At 38.9% G+C, this 16769-nt stretch overlaps 2 protein-coding genes across 3 annotated transcripts; one reads left to right on the top strand and one right to left on the bottom strand.

Moving 5' to 3' along the window:
* The first annotated feature begins 4057 nt into the window (after positions 1–4057).
* On the top strand, positions 4058–10264 carry LOC115411511 (uncharacterized). Of its 2 annotated transcripts, none has more exons than XM_030123685.1 (14): positions 4058–4147; positions 6043–6268; positions 6377–6453; positions 6658–6941; positions 7026–7064; positions 7170–7243; positions 7384–7464; positions 7659–7864; positions 7947–8046; positions 8139–8301; positions 8397–8503; positions 8720–8864; positions 9265–9388; positions 9532–10264. In XM_030123685.1, exons 2-14 carry the CDS (start codon positions 6252–6254, stop codon positions 9831–9833), a joined length of 1719 nt encoding a protein of 572 aa, XP_029979545.1. In that variant the 5' UTR covers positions 4058–4147; positions 6043–6251; the 3' UTR covers positions 9834–10264. The 2 variants fall into 2 exon arrangements, with proteins under 2 accessions (XP_029979545.1, XP_029979546.1); XM_030123686.1 differs by having other exon boundaries at positions 7731–7864.
* On the bottom strand, positions 9992–13074 carry LOC115411708 (uncharacterized). The gene is made up of 6 exons (XM_030123924.1): positions 12938–13074; positions 12768–12813; positions 11477–11565; positions 11211–11321; positions 10824–11097; positions 9992–10213 (listed from the first exon to the last, which is right to left on the bottom strand). The coding sequence occupies exons 1-6, from the start codon at positions 13072–13074 to the stop codon at positions 9992–9994; spliced, it is 879 nt and encodes a 292-aa protein (XP_029979784.1).
* Between the last annotated feature and the right edge of the window lie 3695 nt (positions 13075–16769).

Raw genomic sequence — 16769 nt, forward strand, 5'->3', positions numbered from 1 at the left:
CTCTGCCTGATTCTGCCTCACTGGTTTCGACCTTTTGCCTGGACTCTCGGTTAGTACTGTGTCTTTCCCCCATGTACCGTTGCCTGTTTTTTGGACCCTCTGTGTATGACCTGGTTTGTCCCCTGACTCTTCTCTGCTTTATTCTAGTCGGGTTCCCCTCGTGTGCTCCCGACCCGGGCAGAGAGATTCCCTTGCTGGTTTCAGACGTCGTGACGAATTCACACAGTCTAACCTGCGAAGACTCCTTAAGGAAACCTTTTTGTGAACTGTTAATTCTGTCCGTGTTTAATAAACACCCTTTAACTTTATTCCTGTTTGTTGGTTGTGCATTTGGGTCCAAGTCTTGTGTCTCTGGTTCTAACAGTTCGTACTTTATTCTATAAAACCACGATGTAGTATAAGCGTCAGTTTACACATATACTAAAGTGAAACAAGTAAAAACTCCATAGAAAAAAAGCAGACAGTGCTTCAGTCATGTAGAAAATCCACTAAATGGAACTGGGTGAACTTTACCTTTCTTCTTCAGATGTTGCTCCATCAGTCGCTCCTTCGGTCACAAATCCATCCGTAAACCTCCAGGGGGGTCATGGGACTTGGGATATCCGTCTTGCCTACATTTTCCAAAACTAGATCTAATCCGTTATCCACTCTGTTATGCGCTCCGGTTCTTCGCTCCGTGAATCCGCTCTGCTGTGTGCGTCCCCAGTCACCGAATGGCTTATTTTGCGTCTTCTAGGACAGGTGCCCGTGAAATTTTCGCACTGACCCGAGAATGTCCATAAAGCACAGAGTCTCAGGTTTCAGAAACCGTTGGAATTTTTCTGATCGGACAAATAATGACAGAGTTACGGTCATCTGAACTACACATGCATAGGGCACAGGACTGCAGGTACAGGTGTGTCTGACCTGACGACCTGTCCGATCCCGAATGCAGATCCCAATGCAAAAACTATTGCGTTATAACGCAATACTTTTGCATTATAACGCAAAAACTATTGCATTATAACGCAATACTTTTGCGTTTAAACGCAATACTTTTGCATTATAACGCAAAAACTATTGCATTATAACGCAATACTTTTGAACTATTGCGTTATAACGCAATAAATTTTTTTCTCTTCATGTCCCCTCCCGGGCTCCGTAGTATTCTGAGAAGAAAGTCAGAATTCTGAAACTCCGAATGTGGAGGGTTTTTTTTTTTCTTTTTTTTTCTCAGAATTCTGACTTTAATCTCAGAATTCTGTTTTTAAACTCAGAATTCTGTTTTTGTTTTTTTTGTGTTTTTTTCTAAGAATTCTGATTTTAATATCAGAATTCTGGAATTTTTCTCACAATTCTGCCTTTTTTATCAGAATTCTGACTTTTATTTGAGAATTCTGTCTTTTCTTTCTCATAATGATATTAAGGAATACGTGTTTGACCCTAGTTTATTGTATTTTTTTTTTCCAGTGGCTCTAATTCTCTTTCGTACTTTCTGATATTGGGTTTTAAACACGTTTCTTTACTTCAAAAATTAAATGCATGGACATTTGATTAACTCTGTGAAAAAAAAGATAATAATAATCACATTGTTTTTTTCATGCCTGAGGGAGAATAAATACACTCAAGAAAAACAATCTTGCCAAAGGGTTCTCATAAGTCATGCATGAAAGGGTTAAATTAAAAATAATAATGATAAAACAAAACTGAAGGTTAAAGTTTAGAGTTAAAACACTAGTAATTCATATGTACGTGTTTATTTTCCTCTTTTTTAAATGCTCGATCGGGCAGTCTTTAATGATTATTATTGTTCTATTGATGTTCTAAGCTTGGTTAGTGTAGTTCCATATCAGCCCACACAGTGGATGCTCATGCATCATCCCATACACTGACATTCATACCATTACTATCCCTTTGCTGTTCTTGATAAAACTGATCTGCACTAACATGTTGGAGCGTACACCACTTGTTTTTGTTAAACACAAAGGGTTGTTTTGCATGTTATCTCCATGAAATGACTAATAACTAGCATAAGAATATGTTAAAATGTGAGAAAACATCAGATTAGTAGCATTAAAAAAAATTTTATTTCATTGTTTTCACATCACTTTCTTGCGGAAGAGGATTAGGGCCACTGGACAATAAAAAAAGGTGTAATACACATATATGTATATATATATATGTATATATATATATATATATATATATGTGTATGTATTTATGTATGTATGTATATATATATTTTATTATTAGTAGTATTCTGAGAAGAAAGTCAGAATTCTGAAACTCCGAATATGGAGGGTTTTTTTTTTCTGTTTTTTTTTTTTTTTTTTTTTCAGAATTCTGACTTTAATCTCAGAATTCTGTTTTTAAACTCAGAATTCTGTTTTTGTTTTTTTTTTCTTTTTTTAAGAATTCTGATTTTAATATCAGAATTCTGGAATTTTTCTCACAATTCTGCCTTTTTATCAGAATTCTGACTTTTATTTGAGAATTCTGACTTTTCTTTCTCATAATGATATTAAGGAATACGTGTTTGACCCTAGTTTATTGTATTCATTTTTCCAGTGGCTCTAATTCTCTTTCGTACTTTCTGATATTGGGTTTTAAACACGTTTCTTTACTTCAAAAATTAAATGCATGGACATTTGATTAACTCTGTGAAAAAAAAGATAATAATAATAATCACATTGTTTTTTTCATGCCTGAGGGGGAATAAATACACTCAAGAAAAAAAATCTTGCCAAAGGGTTCTCATAAGTCATGCATGAAAGGGTTAAATTAAAAATAATAATAATGATAATCAAAAACAAAACAAAACTGAAGGTTAAAGTTTAGAGTTAAAACACTAGTAATTCATATGTACGTGTTTATTTTCCACTTTTTGAAATGCTCGATCGGGCAGTCTTTAATGATTATTATTGTTCTATTGATGTTCTAAGCCCAGACCCCTCCTCCGCTGTTGTGTGCCTTCCATCGGCAGACACAGTGACATTTAGAAGCCCCCCCCTGCACAATGAAGATTATGGCTGATGTCAGTCTGAGTTTGCAGAAGAATGTCTCTGACATGATTTTAAACAGAACTTAGGGTTCAGTACGGAGTGTGAGATTGACATGATAACAATAAACTCTAGTTACTGTCCAACAAACCCTGGCAAAAACATAACCTCCTTGGCGGAGGTAACATACAATAATGTTAAAATGATTTGAATTCAGCTTCCCCGTGTAGACCAGTATGATCTAAAGTGGATCAGAACCAGCCAAATAAGAACAGAATAACCTATAGATAAGAACTATACAGTTTTTTTTTTATTTTTAGTGTAAAAAAAAAAAAAAGTCAGATTACATGAAAATGTAAAGATTTGCAAACGAACCGTTGACACAAAAGGCGAATAATGGCAAGAAAGACACTAATAATGTTGAAATGATTTGAATTCAGGTTCCACATATATGATGGGGATCCGAATCAATCAATGGCTTACTCTGAGCTTTTATCAACCTGTGCAGGATCAGACCATTTAAATGTAAGAAAATACAGGATTATCCCCCAAAATGGCTAAATACAGAGTCCAATGTTCTCCTGAATGATGATAAATCACTTAATAGAGGTTAAGACATGGAGAAAATTGCTTTGGGAACGGGCGCAACAGCGCCACCGTCTCTCTCTCTACCGGCCCGGGCTGCAAGCCAAGATGGCTGCGCTCGGGCTTTTAGTCACCTGACCTGATGTCAAGGCAACGGACCGGAAGTGCTGGTTTTCGAGGAGAAAAATCCATTTTTTTTCCACATAAAACGCTTCTGGAAGAAATTTAAAGTGGTGTATGACGCGTACTATCTGGCCCTGGACCGACTTTCGGCATTTTCTGGGAAGTGACACCGTGAGTGAAAAACACAGTCAGAAAGACTACGATATAAACTCTGTTTCCGGGGCGTGGAATTCTAAACGGCGCATGCGCACTTTTCCCATACACTAGCATTCTACAAATCCGAGGGGCGGAGTCACAAGCGTTCTACACGGGTTCGCGTCCCAGAGCGTTCCACCCAGGGCTACCACACTTTTGCTGACTTTCACTGTGCAACATGGCGGACGGCGTATGGAGCTGTTTTCCGGTCCCGGAGCGGCCCCAAACCCCTGAAATGGTTGACTGCAAATGATGCGCTTTCTCAGGTAAGCTAACCTTAGTCCACATGTGCTTGTCAGCAGCTTTAATGGACTGCTTTTGCTCAAACCGGTGCTGTTGCTCTGAACTCTGTCAGCTGAGCTAATGCGCTAATTAGCGTCTGGGCCTTTGTTCTAATGGAGCCGGAGGTGTGTGTGTCTTTCTGTGTGTGTGTGTGTATGTGTGTGTGTTTGTTTGCTTGTGTGTGTGTGTGTGTGTGTGTGTGTGTGTATGCAGAGCTGAGCTCTGCCGCTATAACTGCAATGGCCTTATTATTATTATTATTATTATTATTATTATTATTATTATTCACCAGTTAAAGGAGGCCACACGTGTTGAACTGGGCCTTGGATCATAACCCCACTCATCCTAGAAGCGTCCTGTTGAGCTGTGTGTTTGCTAATGTGGAATTTTGGACCAGTTTAGCCTCCGTGCTAGCGCTAGCATGCCAAGTTTGCCAAAATTGTAAGTTAAACTGACTGTGGATGTGAGTGAAATGGTATCGAGTTATATTTGTGCCAGTTTCTTGAGCGAGCAATGATAGATTCTGAGCACACAATTAGAGATTTTGAGCACATAAAAATATATTTTGCGAGCACATCAATTATATTTCAAAAAGAAATTATACTTGAGCAAACAAAAATTGATATTGTTCTCCATAAATGCGTTTGCATGTCAGTTTTACTCATAATGTTCTCTCACAAATTCTTTCCATGGCGCACAAACAGAGCGCTGCGCTCACTCACTTTCCCCTTCCCTCTGTCGCTCAACCTCCCTCTCCCTGCGCGCTCAGGTTGTCGCGTCCGCACGCTCAACTTGACACACACGTTACAATTGTGCCACAAAACTAACCAATCGGAGAGCTTGCGGAAGTACACTCTGATTGGCTGTTCGCTCTCCAATTAGCTCGCTAGTTACATTTACCCGAAAAAAAAGCGCTCGATGAGACAGACATGGACCGGAAGAGGAGGAATTGATTCTACACAAACTTCGGTCAGTATTTATTATTATTATGATTATTGTCTCATGTCATACCACTACTTTGGTTAGTTTTTGTACAATAGTGCCGTAACATTAGGGCTGCGTTGTCTGGGTTTACATTATATCTGTTTACTTTCAGACGTTAGCTATTGCGTGATTGACGAATACTTTTCTCTGTCTTGGGCACCATTAGATAATGTCAGGTGAACAACAACAACCACATGTAAGTAGTTTGTGTTGCCTTTGTTTTAAACAGTGTGTTACAAACATGTGGAAAGTTCAGTGTATGCGTTAGTTTGTAACCATTGTAAGTTTGCAAACTAGCCGTTAGCCATTTTGGTCGGTGTTTTGATGATGACGCCTTTGTCTAGTCTACCCCTTTTATCAGTTTCAGATAAAATTCATTTAGCTAGCTGGCAAAATAGCCAGCTAAACTGGCAGCTAACAACCATTAGCCGTGATTTTAAGGCCAGTTGCCGGTCTCATGTCTAATTACTTTGAACAGGAAACATGTTAACGGTACATCCTGAATTGATTTAGGGTCATGGTACAGTTGAGTCAGCAGCCAGAAACCTAGTGTCTATTCTACTCGACACTTTGGCCCCAAACGGCTCAACAAGGCCCACAAGGCAGGAGACAGAGCAGGCCGCCCCAGCCCCTAGAAATGTAACTGTGCAGCAAGAAATGACAAGGTTTGTTGTTCAAGCCACACAATGTCATTCTCATTTGCACTGGCAAAAAAAAAAAAATTTTCTTGTCAGATCCAAGTCATTACTACTAAGATGTGTAAATTCAAATGTGCATTTTGAATCACACTCAGACAGCAGTTTGGTTTGTGATTACATTGGGAAAACATATATACATGTTAGTTACAATTTTAATGCAACACTTACTAAACTCACATTTATATTTTAATCCACAGATCTTTTCCAGGATATTTTAAGTCAGGCTTTAATCGTGGTAAAAAGAGGTGTTTGGCTGCCACCAAACATCTTCTGAAGAAAACCAGTAAGACAGTTGCTCTCAATTTTTATCTGCTGCCAAAAAATACGTCCCACACACCGTTGCCAGTAGAGGAGCTTGAACTCCTTCAGGCGGGCATGGGGAGACAAATCGTGAGCCTTCCTGAAGATGGTGACCACACAGAGGTACAGCTGTCAATCCAGTTGTTTAACTTATCATTAAAGCTAGTTATTGTACTTTATCTTAAGTTGTGTGCACTGTCACCTCTGTCTCTCTCTCACTCTCACTCAAAGATCTCAAGGCTCCTGGCTGACACATTTAAAAAAAATGGAGGGTCTGTATGGAGGATGGCTTCTGCATAAGGCTACAGGTTTGTAAGATAAACATTGTTTCACATTTTCATATTTACTGATTATCATATCCCACTTTCCCATTTTGGCATCTGTAAACCCTTATGGTGCATTGATTACTTGCTGTAAGCAGTAAAGATGTCTGACTGACAAAATGTTTTGTTTTTTTTTCTTACAAATGGATGATTTTTAAACTTTTGTTTTATTTCTTTTTATCAATTAAGGTGGGAGTGGTCGACGAAAACTCACTGTCATTCCACCAGAGGCAGAGGGATATACTACCAAAGCTCTGCAAGCTGTGTCAGCGGGCGGCAAAGCCATTTTTTACATAGTACCGCTTCAAGAGACATTGGACACTTCTCCTCTTCCTCCTGACTCACAGCACTTCTCAAAAATGCCAAAGAAGACATGTTACCAGTGTAATGAACTGATGCCTTTGCACATGCTTGCGGTGCACATTAAGACATGCAAGGGGAAACTGTTTGATGATGATGATGGTGATGATGAGGTGAGGGCAAATAGTTTTTTTGTTTTTTAACTTTTTTTTAAAAATTTATAATTAGATTGAATTTACTGCTCTGTAAATTTGCAGTCATCTGATGGCGTATGTATTGTGGAGAACAAGTGTAAGGTAAATATAGCATATAATCAAAATCCTAGATCATTTTGGTTTGCTTTGCACCAGCTTTTTTTTTTTTTTTTTTAATTAAAAAACCTTTTTTTTTTCAAATTTCAGGTGGTTTGTCCAATTTGCACCAAAGAATTCCCAGATGATGAGATCACGGTCCATGCTAGTCTATGTGGAGAGAGGTAATCTGCTTTGTCCTGCTGTTTGTATAATAAACATTTTTCATAGATGAATGTCTGTATTTGGTCTGAATGACCTGAACAATGTCTATGTATACTGTATGTACAGTGTTTAGTGTTTGAGACTATTGTTTCCTGTACAGCTTTGACTGTACAGTGACTTCTGCACCAAATGACAATAGTCCAAGTACAGCTGCTCAAACTCCAGTATCCAAACCAAAAAGGTATGCTGTATTAAGATGTCTTTGCATGTTTATTTTTAATAGTGCATAAATGTTTTGCACCGTCATTTACACAGTCAACATGTTCTCAGTTACACGAGAGCTAGCAATCACATACTTTCAAATTATTTTGGTGTATATAAATTTTGTTTGGGTATTTGGGACGATCTCAATATTTCTTCTGTTGTCTTCCTAAGTGTGGAGGATGTACTGCTCTTCCTTACACACCAAATTGACACCACAACAGAATTTAAACTGTGTGTGGACAGAGAAGACCTTCTTGATAGGGGCATTCTCCAATGGAAAAGGAAGAAAACTGCATCTCCTGCAAGTGCTCTGAAGGTGGTCTATATAGGAGAGGCAGGCATTGATACAGGAGCACTTAGAAAAGAGTTTCTGACTGGTAAGTTGCTCATGTAACTGTTTTGTTATATGAAACAAAAACAATAAATCATCTAAAGCTGTGTATTGCTTTTTTGCCAAAGAAATGATTTCAGGTATAGAAAACCGATTCTTCGAAGGAGCTGGGAACCAGGGTAAAAATCCCAAGTACTCTTTGTCAGACCTTGATAATGAGAATTTCAGGTAGGTAATTTTTTTTTTTTTTTTTACAAATTTGTGTATGTGATCTTTCTGTTTTTCTTTTTATAATGAGACTTTGTCTACCTTGCTCACAGAACTATTGGCGAAATAATGGCAGTCAGCCTTGCACAAGGTGGCCCACCTCCTGCTTTTTTGAAAGAGTGGTGCTACAACTTCCTCTGCACAGGAGAGATTGACTTTCACTCTCTGTCTAAGGAGGATGTGGCTGATCTAGAATCCTGTCTACTCATCAGCAGAGTGAGTGCTCTTTGGCATTGTCAAATATGAATTATTTCTCCAATGTGTTAATAACTATTGTATTATTTGTTGCATCTCTACATTGCACATTTCAGGTCGAAAATTCCACAGATGTCCAGTCTCTGATGATGTATGCTGATGAAATTGTCAGCTGTGGATACACAAGCCAGATCAAACTGGACAGCAAGGAAAGCATAATTCGGTAAGTGTTTTTAAAACCAATAACATTTCGTTTGAATTTTAAGTAATTTTGACAACACCTTAACACATTTCTCACAGTAATACATACAAATTGATATATGTATTGATGTATGAAGAAAATAAACAAAAGCAAAAATATTATCAATTTAAACATTTTTCATTGAAAAAAAACTTCTCAAACCAGTATTGATTTTGTCTTTCCTGTGCTTTTCTTCAGAGCAATTATCCTACATTCTACAACAAGATTGATTCCAATGCTACAGCAACTGAGAAAGGGCATGGGACTGTATGGCCTGGTGGACCAGATGGCCTCAAACCCTGCAGCTTGCCACTCCTTGTTTGTTCCTGGGAAGATTACCAAAGTAAAAATTTTAACTGCCACTTATTTTGTTCTTGCATACACTATTGTTGTTCTGTATTGCAATCTCTATTTTGTATGTCATTAATAGTCTGAGTGTGCAGCATGGTGGTGCAGTGATTAGCACTGTCGCCTCACAGCAAGAAGGTTCCAGGTTTAAATTGACCGTAGGTGTGACTATGAGAGCCAATGGTTGTCTGTCTATATGTGTTGGCCCTGCCATGGATTGGTGACCCGTCCAGGGTGAACCCCACCTCTCGCCCGAAAGCCGCTGGGATAGGCTCCTGCCCCCCCACAACCCTTAACAGGAATTAGCGGAAGAAAATGGATGGATGAATGGATGAATAGTCTGAGTTTGTACACTTTAAGATGTTAAGCCAAATCTGAATTCACTCTCTTTATAGCCTGATGCTGATTTCATAATGAACTGCCAGCCACATTACAGTGAAAGGGGGTCATCTAAGGAAAGAGCTGAGAGGAAGATTATCAACTTCCTCCAAGATTTCTTAGAAGAGCTTGAAATGCCAGGTATGATGTACTGTATAGTATACACATAACATCATTTAATGTATCAAACACATAAATGTTATTGGATTTTAATTTTTTTTTTTTTTTTTAAACTGAGTTTAAACTGTTTCTTAAAGTCATGTTATTTAAAAAAATAATCACAGATGGGGAGACAGACAGTGCAGCTGATGACACAGAACCTCTTGCAGTGCCACATGTGCTCCAGTGGATGACAGGGCAATCCCACATCCCCATCCTGCCTGATGAAAAGAGACATTTCAAAATAACATGCAACTTTGACCATGAATGCAGGGAAAGGCTTGGAGACCACTTGGTTTGCTACCCAACAGTGAGCGCATGCACGCAGACTGTGACTTTTCCAATACAGCATCTTAGCACTTACACTGAGTTTAGAAGAATCATGAGTGAAGCAGTGCAATATGGTGGTGGATTCCACAGAGTTTAACAGTTCTAGCTTTACTCAAACAAAAAGTTATTAATATGCCAATGGCTGTTTGTTTTTGTTATTCATTTATTTGTTCATTTTTTCCCAATACTTCATACAGGATTTTTAATGTGCACTTGTTGGAAAACCTCTTGAATGTCTGTAAAACAAAGTTCCAGTTATGTTTTTACTGATGTTGTAATGTCAGACACCTTGTGCAAGAACTGCATGTATAAGTCACAACCATGTGACTGAGAATGTCCCAGAGGATCAACAGTTCTCTGAAGTTCCTCCAGGGCTTCATCATCCAGTGGGCATTCCATTTCAGGAACCACAACTGCTCCATTAGAGCCCTCTTGCAGTATGACACTCTCCCAGTCGATGTCTGGGTCTTGAAGTTCCTACAGATCCAGAAAACACAAAACAAAAGCAATGAGTCAAGACTGAAAATATTGTACTGCTGTGTGTATTGTTTATGAAAATAAACTGTTCCATAAAAGTGTATCTATGTATAAGTTTATCTACTTTACATAAATTAAAAATTACTGGTTAATGAACTGTTGCCAAGGATTTTACACGTCATGTGCCTGTCACTTACTGCAACCAACAAAGGCATTATGGTTTGTTAGTGAAAATTATCTGCATCATCTACACCAGGGGTGGTCAACCATGTGCCATGGAGGGCCATGTGTATGCAGGTTTTCCTTCCAACCAAACACTTTAACAGGTTAATTCACAGATTAACACTCTTCTGTGGCTGGTGGTGTGTTGATCAGTGGAATCACCTGTTACAGTGTTTGGAAGGAAAACCTGCATACACATGGCCCTCCATGGCACATGGTTGCCCACCCTGAACTACAAAAATCATGACAAGCTCATAATTAGGTATAACCACATTGTCAGTGAGGAGATTTGCCAGTGACAAGATCGGTATCAGCATGCCACCCACTATTACAACTTTTTTTTTTGTGTTTTATGTCTTATGTGAACTATTCTTTTGTAATGATGTACCTCAAGTCTTTCCCCTTCATCCAGATCTTGTAGATGTCCCATACACCACAGCTGTTCGGGAGTGAGACCTCCTTCTGTTCGTAGAGTATGATTATCCCATCCTCTGATGAAGGTGTCAAGGTCGGCCTGGAGTCGAGGGACAAAGATGTAGTGCACACCAAAGAGGTGTACCACATCAGAGATATCAAGCAGACCATCTTCCTCTAGAGAATGCAGGACATCATGGTACTTGCAAGTAACTGCAACCCAGACGTCACGCCAAAGTCGCTCTATTCTAGAACGAAGTTTGAATCAGTCAACTTCAATTTATGCTTTCATTGAACAACAAAACTGCAACTACAACAATAATGAGGCATTCAAAAATTGCAAGACTTATAAACAACTAACCTCTGGTTGTGTACGCTCTTTCCAGAGATGAAGCTTGCTCTTCCTGTTCCCCTTGTGGCAAACATGTAGCGTGCGATGTCTACATTTTCGACACCCTGATCCCCTCTTACCCTGAGATGAAAATGCATTTTTATGATAATGAATTTAACAATCTAACAAGGTTTACTTTAAGAGATTAAATGAAAGCTCTTGTTGAACATGCAACTAGTGTTAAATATCATATTTAACAACAGTCATTTATCCATATGTTTGTTTTGGCAGAATACCTGGATGGTAAGCCATGGAGCTGGGTTGATCTCATGAAGAATGAGAATGCAGTTGCTGCTTTATTTGTTGCAGCATTCAAGTACATGATCTGCAATTAAAACATGGGAAATTTTACATCCGCTTTCAGCTATTCCATCAGACTTATGGTTTACATCTTGTAGCGTGGTATCATACCATAAAAAAATATAGGTAGACCCTACATCTTAGCACAGCCACTCAAATAAATTTGATCTGAAATGCACACCTACACATTCAGCTGCATCTGAATTGATAACCTTTCAATTTAAGTTAATAGGGACTACCTACAACTGAAATTTGAGATAGTGTACTGCAAAATGTAATACTTGTGTACTTTCTGCTAGAAATATGCAAGATATATTTGTAAGAAATGTAGCTTGATTGATTACAGCCTACTTAGATTGTTTAAAGACAATCATTGCTCACCTAAGATGCTTTATATTTGAAAAGTATAAACAAATGTGAGAATGATAATTTGATCTTAACAGGAATTCCATTAAGATTTCTACTGGCCAATGCAACTTAAATGCCAAAATAATAAGCAACAGGTATTTGGTCCAATGCAGTGCCTCTCAATCCTGGTCCTGGAGTACCCCTGCCTTTCTTGTTTTAGATGGTTCCCTGCTTCAACACATCCAAATCAAATGAACAGCTGTTCATTAATCTCAGCAGAGTCCTGATAAACATGCAGGACGGGTACATCAGGGCCAGGATTGAGAAACACTGGTGTAATACATTTCTACACTGTGTTCAAGGCAAGGCAAGTTCATTTGTATCGCACATTTCAACAACAAGGCGATTCAAAGTGCTTTACATAACATATTAAAAACATCAAGACAGCGTGCAAAAAAAAATCCCCAAAAACCCTACAGTGATAAAAGAACTGCATTAAGCAGTGGATTATAATCGTATTTTAGGCCTAGGTTAGCCATGTCCCTGTGTGGACATTGACATTTTCATACAAAATGCATTTTTTGTTCTAATTAGAATTTAAATACAAGCTAAATTAGTCCGATAATGTGGAAGATCTCCTTGAATAATAATTTGTTTAATGTTTTTTCACAAAGTTCAATTATCTCCTTAAAATCTTTCAAATTACATCTACATCTCTGGCCTCCTGAAAAATTCCAGAATTTATAAAAATGCAAATGTTTCATTTCAGAAAAAAGGCAGTCAATTTGTGAAATTGCACACACATCATTCTGCACAGTTTAGCTGGAACATACTGCTGTAGGAACAAGAACACATTAATTACCTTCCTTGAATAATTACCTTTCTTGAGTAGCCATCTACTCCACCGAAGACCACAATATTGTACCTGTTAAAGTAGGGAAAGAAAACAGAATATAACTATGACTGTTTGTATGATATGCATATGGCATGCTAGTTACTTCCAACATTCAGTATGTAGATAATTGCATAAACAGGCTGTTTTACTCTACCTTATGAGTTTGTGATTGGTGTCAATGTGGACCAGAGATAGAGGGCCTCGCACAGCATAACTTCTTCGTACAACACATCCTAGTGCCACGATCCGGGAGAAGATCCCTGCAGCATCAACACAATGCATGGAGGCCATCATTCTCCACCACTGAACGCGGAGACCCATTGAAACCAAATGTCCTTGAACCATTGACATTGATTTAAACCCTGGCAGGACTACATGCCACATTATTACTTTAGCTACCTCTGCAACATTATATATGTGAAATGGAAGCTAGTAACGTTACTTTTACCCCTTCTGGCAACATAGCATTTGAGTTTTAGCACATGCTTGAGAACATTGTTCTTAGATTTCAATCAATACCAGACTTTTCAGAATGTTACTGAACATTTCAGTACATATGTATTGAATATAATCACACACACAAATGATGGTTGTCTAATTGCAGGGAACATGAAACAGTAAACTAAGTTATGATGGTTTACTAAAGGGACATATCCTTCAATCAGCCATTATATATTAAACATGATAAATGTAAGCTTTTAGGAGAAAAAAGAAGCTCCGTTTTAGACGTCGTGGCAAGGATGCCGCCATAAAAGTTTTTTTTTTTTTTTTTTTCTTTTTTACTCCGTAAATAAGATGTCACCTGATAAATTAAAACGATATTGTAGTCATCACTTTTTCAACCCAAGTGTTGACTGTCACCTCTCATTCAGGAAATCGCTGAAAAAAAAAAAACAAACAAAAAACTTCAAAGCACAAATTGTGAGATGAAGTAACGGGACGATGAGGAAAACTAGAAGCACTTGGAGAGCGCAGACCTCAGCCAAGGCTGATCAGTGGGCCCCCCCGTGGGCCCCCCCACCCCCGATCACCCCCAAAAGTTAATCATTTCTTCCTTATCCCATTTCCAACAAACCCGGAAAATTTCGTCAAAATCTGTCCGTAACTTTTTGAGTTATGTTGCACACTAACGGACAGACAGACAAACAAACCCTGGCAAAAACATAACCTCCTTGGCGGAGGTAATAATTACGGATTTGGGAATAATAACACCTGTGGATTATAACGTTTTTAATCTGAATTTTGAGCCTGACTGAACGCTGTGGAAAACGTGGAGTCAGGCAAGAAATATTTCAGTGGATTTTTCAGCTGTGATGAGCTCTGGCTGAGGAGTCAGACGGTGTCTGCTGCTATGGACTGATGTGAGCTTTAGGTGAATACTTAGAGGTCCGGGTGGTAGAGGTTGTGGTTTGTTTTGAATTTCTGACAGTCATGGCTGTTGCATTGTTTAAGAAAGCTCACATCATATTATTCTTGTGCTGCAGTTGAAGTCTGTAGATTGATGTGTGTCGGCTCGTTTCCGCGCTGCTAGCCGGTGCTGCTAGCAGCAGCAGCAGTGGATTTCAACGGGCTGTTAGCTCGTGGCTTTAAACACTGTAAAACGTATTTTTACATCCATAGGAAAGACAATAGCGGTCTCCTCCTTGTCTTCTTATATCCTGTGCTTTGTATGTCTCATCCTATCACTGTTTTAATCGTTCCCTGTCTAGATATCTTTTATTATTTTTCCTGTAAATGCATTGTACTGTATGGGCGCAGCTGAGCGACCAACCTCAAGACGTCACATGCTAGGGTCAGGAAATATGAGCGTCCTTGCTACGAACGCATAAACTGAACTTTCCAAATGTTTGTAACACACTGTTTAAAACAAAGGCAACACAAACTACTTACATGTGGTTGTTGTTGTTCACCTGACATTATCTAATGGTGCCCAAGACAGAGAAAAGTATTCATCAGTCAAGCAATAGCTAACGTCTGAAAATAAACAGATATAATGTAAACCCACTCAACGCAGCCCTAATGTTACGGCACTATTGTACAAAAACTAACCAAAGTAGTGGTATGACATGAGACAATAATCATAATAACAATAAATACTGACCGAAGTTTGTGTAGACTCAATTCCTCCTCTTCCGGTCCATGTCTGTCTCATCGAGCGCTTTTTTTTCGGGTAAATGTAACTAGCGAGCTAATTGGAGAGCGAACAGCCAATCAGAGTGTACTTCCGCAAGCTCTCCGATTGGTTAGTTTTGTGGCACAATTGTAACGTGTGTGTCAAGTTGAGCGTGCGGACGCGACAACCTGAGCGCGTAGGGAGAGGGAGGTTGAGCGAGAGAGGGAAGGGGAAAGTGAGTGAGCGCAGCGCTCTGTTTGTGCGCCATGGAAGGAATTTGTGAGAGAACATTATGAGTAAAACTGACATGCAAACGCATTTATGGAGCACAATATCAATTTTTATTTGCTCAAGCATAATTTCTTTTTGAAATACAATTGATGTGCTCGCAAAATATATTTTTATGTGCTCAAAATCTCTAATTGTGTGCTCAGAATCTATCATTGCTCGCTCAAGAAACTGGCACAAATATAATTCCATAAAATGGTGTAAATGTAACTGCGTCAGATTGAATAACTCTGATAAATAGATGAGCTCACTGATTTCAGTGAATTTACCTTTGGAATAAATAAAGTTATCTTATCATGTTTCAGGACTTTATGATATTGTCAGTTAACCCATAAAGACCCAAACATCCATCACCAACCAAGACCATCTACTGATCTAAACTGTTTCATACATGTCAATAATTGGTGTAAAATGTAGTTCTTCATCTTTTCATGGTCATCAGATATGACCCATTTGGACGCTCAGAGGCTCTGTAGTGAACACGGAAACACCGTCATCTTCTCCAACATTGATTCACCAGTCAAACGCATGGAGTGTGATCAGTGCCAGTGGATGGACACACTGGGCTTATGTTCAGTTAATGACAGCTTGAACTGAAAAAGACACTGTTTATTCAGTTTGATCTGTTTCTGATAGAAGAACCATCAACTGTAATCTGAGCTTTAATGAACATCTACATGATCAGACAATTCAGTATAGGAAACTATCTGATTTATAGCGATAAAATACAAAGTACAGAAGATAATATTATAATAAATGGAGATAAATCACTTAAGAAAGGTTAGATAGAAAGAAAATTAATTTGTGAGCTGACACTAAAGTAGTGCTGGACCTTTATGGGTTAATGGACACTGTTCTTTGCTTGTGATGTTCATTGTTTGGTTTAATATTCTTCATCTTATCATTTCAGATGGGCCATGCTGACTGTCTCATCAGTGTTGTGTCACAGTGGTCTGGTTCGGTCCATGACTCCTGAGTCTGTCAGACCTCTGGAATCTGTCAGCGCCGATCACAAGGTGAGCCACACAGCCAACATCAGTTTATGATCAAATGAAAAGCTTTCAATTTTTGTGACTTAGTCCACTTTAAAACAACACAATTTATGCTGAAAATTAAAAAAGTAAATAAGTAATAATAATCTGTTGCCTGTTTATATTCAGAGCTTGATTAAAATATGGGAAAGTATTTCTAATTTCAGAGGAAGTCATGAGGAAGTTCTTCACTGATGTCATGTCTTCCTCGGCGTCTGTGTCATTTTCAGATTCCTGCCCAGCTCCGGCCTTCAGCTGAACCCAACCGGGGGTCCTTTGCTGTGCGTGGTCACCGTGTGTGTGTGTTTGTGTGTGCGGCTGCGCCTTTGGTCCACACTGGTCCTTCTACCGTGACGCCGGCCTCCTCCCTCCTTAAACGGGGGGGGGGGGGGGGGGACTTTTGCCACGGCCGCCCCCTCCCCTCCTCCCCTGAATGGATCCATACCAGGTGGTAACAGTCAGTGGAACTGTGGGTTGTTGCTCTTGATTTTCTTGTTCACAGGTTAAAACAAGCACAAACTGTGTCTTTCCATAACCGCTCAATAAACACCTTG

The sequence above is a fragment of the Sphaeramia orbicularis genome, chromosome 20 (genome assembly GCF_902148855.1).
Source record: "Sphaeramia orbicularis chromosome 20, fSphaOr1.1, whole genome shotgun sequence".
Classification (NCBI taxonomy): Eukaryota; Metazoa; Chordata; class Actinopteri; order Kurtiformes; family Apogonidae; genus Sphaeramia; species Sphaeramia orbicularis.

Bases quoted from the DNA above. Each gene is read 5' to 3' on its own strand.
- LOC115411511 (XM_030123685.1), top strand. The intron at 7,244-7,383 runs GTAATCTGCTTT...TTTCCTGTACAG, and splicing joins GCTAGTCTATGTGGAGAGAG to CTTTGACTGTACAGTGACTT. The intron at 8,047-8,138 runs GTAGGTAATTTT...CCTTGCTCACAG, and splicing joins CTTGATAATGAGAATTTCAG to AACTATTGGCGAAATAATGG.
- LOC115411708 (XM_030123924.1), bottom strand. From the start codon at position 13,074: ATGGCCTCCATGCATTGTGTTGATGCTGCAGGGATCTTCTCCCGGATC. The intron at 12,814-12,937 runs GTAGAGTAAAAC...CTACTTTAACAG, and splicing joins ACCAATCACAAACTCATAAG to GTACAATATTGTGGTCTTCG. The intron at 10,214-10,823 runs GTACATCATTAC...CTGGATCTGTAG, and splicing joins ATGAAGGGGAAAGACTTGAG to GAACTTCAAGACCCAGACAT.